General features: G+C 40.3%; 1 protein-coding gene across 2 annotated transcripts in view; it reads right to left on the reverse strand.

Moving 5' to 3' along the window:
* LOC101854063 (syntenin-1) overlaps positions 1-5264 on the reverse strand; it is a 20445-nt gene that overhangs the window by 10893 nt on the left and 4288 nt on the right. For both annotated transcript variants that reach the window (XM_005112434.3, XM_005112432.3), the window contains exons 3-6: positions 4460-4657; positions 3230-3400; positions 2146-2321; positions 623-794 (exon numbers count right to left, since the gene is read on the reverse strand). In XM_005112434.3, the coding sequence (XP_005112491.1) occupies positions 623-794; positions 2146-2321; positions 3230-3400; positions 4460-4657 (717 nt within the window). The remainder of the gene's footprint in view (positions 1-622; positions 795-2145; positions 2322-3229; positions 3401-4459; positions 4658-5264) is intronic.

A 5264-nucleotide genomic window follows, 5' to 3' on the forward strand; every position in this document is an offset into this window, starting at 1 on the left:
GAGAGAGAGAGAGAGAGAGAGAGAGAGAGAGATAGAAAGAAATATAGAACAAAATAAAAAGCAAAGGCTATCCTTAATCTGAATAATCCACATCCCTCAGCTCCTTCTGTAGTAGACACACATCTAGGTGCACAACAGGAAAGAAAAGAAAAGCGAAAAAGACAGGGAATGAATGAAGAAGCAAAACAAATGAGTGCTCAAGGCCTTTAATTGGCAAGTTTGACTTTAACCCACCTTTTTCAATTTGCTCAATTTTTTATCATTCAGTAGTATCATGCCTCTATATATAAGTAAATTTGTTGTATTCCAAAGACTACTTTGAAAAGGAAATCTAGATATTTGGAAGCATAGAGTCAAGTCATTTCAATTTTTTTTGATTGATCATCACTGTACAAGGAAAAGTTTTGCTATCCAGTACATTTCTTCATTGCTATTAATTTCAAACTGCTCTTACTATTTCTTGACACTTTGCCGTCACATCTGCGATTTTTTCCCGCCTGTTTCTTTGGATTCTCCCCAAAATGTCTTTGCTTTGATGGCAAGGGTTTTCACTATATGAGCCTTGTGATGGCAAAGTGTTAATTCGAAACAAGAGCAACATTCACCATCCACTAAAACCTACCTTGAGACCAACGACATTTTGACCTCCGACTTCGATCAGTTGATGATCAGTGAGGAGTCCATTACGGGCTGCAGAGGAGTCCTTCACCAGAGACTTGATGCGGCCATCTTTGTAGACAAACCCGATGAAACCATTACTGTCTTTCTGCATGGTCACTGTACGCTCAAAAGGCCTGTAAATCAGAATAACAAAACATCGTACCATACCACACAACAAAAAGATACAATAATGAAAAGCTTAGAACTTAGGTTTTGGGGGGGGGGGTTTAGTAGAGGGTTTTACTGCGCTCACAACTGCATACAAAAGTTTCAAGTTGTACCTGCGTGTATTGTGCAAAAATTGCACCCTCATTAACAGATAAATATCTATTGGTGAGACTACAAACCCTAGAGAATACCACAGTACTGAAAACATAACAACAGTAGGTAAAGTCCAAACATGAATGAATTCCACGAATGGTACAGTTTGAACAATCAAGCAATATGGTTTTTTTTAAATCAAACCCAATCAATTACATAAATAAACCCATTTTGCAAACTGACTACAAATAGAACTAAACTTGTGGGTGGTTGGCACAAGCTCCGGTGTGGTATGCTCCATCTACCTCATCAAACATCTGTTACTTTATCCCTCCATCTATCTCTTCAAACATCTGTTACCTTTATCCCTCCTCCTCCTTTCCTTCAATGTTACTCTCAAATGATACCTCCTATCTTTGGCACTTCTATGACCAATTTGGGTTGCAAAAATGCCATTAAATGTTCTTTCAACTAGACCACTTTGGGGTGCATTCTAGCAGGACTCGAACCACTACTTTTCAAATAGCCTACCCTGGTGTTAGGAATACAGGAGGGGCTGGCACATTCAACCTCATACCCCTGTACCAGTAGGAACAAATGTGTTTTATTTCTCCTTCAGTGAATAAAAGAACAAGAGATCATGACATTCTAGAGATTTTAGTAAGTTTCTGTGACAACTTTTCCCACTTAGGGAAAAACCAGTTTCATTAAAAAATATAAACCAATGCATGAAAGTTTTTTTTTAATGCACAAAAATGAGGTAGCCAACCCAGTACCATATTGATACTGAGGGTAATTTTCCATTTACAAAAAAAAAAAAGGAAATTTCATTCAGATATCTAGATTTTAGATATGATGTTTCATACCATCAGCTGTCATGGCAAGCTGGAAAATAATAAAGAGGGGGTATGGAATGAGGAGCGAGGGGTGCGCAAAAAAAACATAAAATTAATAGGCGGTGGAAGGGGGGGGGGCCTTATTCGATACCTTAAGAGTATGTAATTGTCCACCTGAGGAGCTACTGTACATCTGTTGTATGCACAGTAAATAAAGTACAAGATCCCTACCCGGTATCTTGCTACATGCTGTGACTGTGGTTTGCACAAAAATAAAAATTCAACAGATTTCTATGTGGGTTCTGCCAGGCCCCCTTTGTGTGGAATAAGGAAACTGAACCTTTGCGCAGGCTGGAGTTAAAACTAAAACTAAACAAAACTTGCATACCTGTCCCTCACGGCAAACTCAATTCTCTGACCATCTGCCTTTTTCAGGAAGTTGTGAGCTTTGTTGTTGTCCCAGCCAGCCACTGTCTGACCGTTGATCTGGAGGATCTGGTCTCCGAACCTCAGACCAGCCAACGCAGCAGGCAGACCCACTTGCACGAACGCGACAAAGATGCCCTGTGAACAGAACGAAAAGTGGTGTTATTTACATACAGCTGACCACAGAGTGAACAAGGGTGCAAAAGCAAAGGGCTTCGGATACAAGAGATTATTTACACATTTCAGCTCTAGTTTCTCACTCATTCTTTTTCTTCTTTTTTTTTTAAAGTAAGGTTTTACAGCTCTCGCACCTGCACAAGGTCAGATGAGCACCACGGGGTGGATGTCAACAGAGAAGTCCGACACGGAATCAGGCTTACTCTGCTCACCTCTCTAGCCTTAACATCACAAAGTCCACCTCAACTATCAAGGCACCCCGGAAATAACAGTTCACAAGAGAGTGACAAACATGCAAAAGAAGTATAGGAAAAATGACGATAGTAAGGACGAGGAAAGGAAAAGCAGCAGTTCCCCCTATGTTGTTCCAGCACAGTATGAGCATGACATTGATAAATCAGCCAATTTACAATTCTACTATGCATAAGAACATGTTAATATCCCACCTTTGGGAACTGCCTAAAGACAACTTCAGTCAGTGTCACTGCCCTGATGGGAACAGCTGACAGCAAAGTGAACAAGGGTGCAAAAGCATAGGGCATCTGATATAACTGACTATTACACACATTACAGCTCTAGTTTCTCACTCATTCTATAGGCTGAGTTTTGAGTAAAAAAGGAGCTTATCAACAAAGTAACGTACCTTTAGTGCTGAGAAAAAGTCAGACCAGAACAAAGGAACCTATCAGCCGTGCCTACCAACCACCAATACCTTCAGACTAAAGAGTAAATTTATAGAATAGTAAAGCATAATCCGCAACACAATTTTCATGTTCAATCTTTTCTCTCAAAACAATTCCACTTTCTAATCTTTTCCAGCTGAAAGATGGTCTCACAATAAATAATAATAATCTTTAATAGCTACTTACACTGTTGACATGGCGAATCCTCAGGCCCAGTTTCCCATCCTGATCTTTACACAGGATAACCTCTCTGATCCCAGATTTGATTTCTGCACGAGCCAGGCCGAGATTGTTCCCTGTGATTGGAGCGATCTGGTTCTGGCCTGAACGGGTCTGTCTAACGCCAACTTCCATGCCCTGAAAATGATTCACAGAGGTGAGAATAACTATGAACTAGAAAGCATACACAAGAAGAAAAAGAACAGACAAATAATCCTTCGTCTTTTTAAAGGGTGAGACCCACCATTTGATCAAAGGAGGCTAAAACAGCACCTGGACAAGGATGGCTGGTGCCTCTATAAATAAATCATTGATGGCCATTTGATGAAAGGGAAGACTGGAAGATGTTTAACAGTTTAGGAAAAGTGAGCAATCATACTGTAATTACAATACCTTTTCCCTTCGACTAAAAAGTAAATTGAGGTACCTCCAGCAGACTTATACACAATACATATATATCTATATCTATTTCACATGGGCAGATGCCTTATCTTCTTCACTCATACTGTGATACACAAAGAGACATCATTACTCAGGAGTACAGCAAGACAGAAATCCTGGATTCTGTACACACTTAATGTATGGACAGACTTTAAATTTGTTGGACAAAAGTAAAGCAAGAGCTATACCCACTAATGAGACAAAAAAAACTACTGCTGTGTAAACAATCACACAGAAGGTCATTTGGAATGTAAACAATCATGATGGTCTTGTCAGAACTTAAATAACAGTAAAAAAAATTTTTTTTAAAAAGGAATGCGCTGATGAAGATAGATCCATGAAAGGCGAGGAAATTTATACAATTTAAAACTTGACTCATGGATATATAGGAGAGAGAGAGAGATAGAGAGAGAGATAGATAGAGAAAGAGAGAGAGAGAGAGAGAGAGAGAGACAGAGAGAGAGACAGAGAGAGAATGAGAGAGAGAGAGAGAGAGAGAGGATTACCATAGAAACTGTGTGCTGCATATGTTCTTTGTATTATTGTACAGCGCATTGAACACTTCTTTTAGTGGAAATGCGCAATATAAATGCAATCTATTATTATTATTTTTATTATGAAAACTCAAAACATTCCCGCTCTGATATTCCAGGATATTCTGATATTCCTGCATTTACTCAAATCCCACCACACCATTAGAAACAAATAATGTGTGCGTTCAGTTACTGTTACTGCACAGTTCAAACAGACACCCACCTGTGAGGGAACCACCTGCATGTTCTGTGCCATCTCGGGGGTCAGCTGTAGTCCCATGTACTCGCCCAGACTTGGGTAGAGGGCGCTGGCAGAGATGGCTGGGACGTGGGCAGGTGGCTGCATTCCGGGCTGTGGGTACTGCAGGGGTGGTGCCTGTGCACTGCTGCCTGTGATGGCCCGCTCATGATTCACTTGAGCCTGAGGGAGAGATTATAACGTCTCAATATAAAATAATTTTTTATAATACAGTAGTCTACGCCTAAAATCCCGGTGCTCGGAAGGAAGGAAATGCGGGACCTTAGGCGAGCCGTGATCCTAACAGACGAACCCAGGGAGGAATTTATGGTGACCCATGTTAAGGCTCACCCTCCACTCTAAAATGAACTGACATGACCGCTTGGTGGGTTTATGACATATGGCGAGCAAAGAGTGGTTAACCTTGATGACCTATCACAGTGCTTAGTGGGATGAGGCGTGCCATTTTCACTTATTATCCTATCATGAATCTCAAGATCTACGCTTATCCAGTTGCTCCTCCCCCTTTCCTGTCGAAAATGTATAGCTTTCCTCCATTTGATTTAAAATGTGGGTGTTTGGGGGGGGGGGATCTCTGCATCAAGCTCCTTTTATTGTTTCTTGTGGTCTTGAAGGCTGTACAATTTGGATAATTGATAAGAGAATGGAATGTTAGCTTATATGAATGAAGTGTGGCTTATCGTAGAAAGCACATTCATTTTTCTCGTGTACGTATATGTATGTATGTATGTATGTATGTATGTATGTATGTATGTATGTATGTATGTAT

The sequence above is a fragment of the Aplysia californica genome, unplaced genomic scaffold, assembly GCF_000002075.1.
Source record: "Aplysia californica isolate F4 #8 unplaced genomic scaffold, AplCal3.0 scaffold01271, whole genome shotgun sequence".
Classification (NCBI taxonomy): Eukaryota; Metazoa; Mollusca; class Gastropoda; order Aplysiida; family Aplysiidae; genus Aplysia; species Aplysia californica.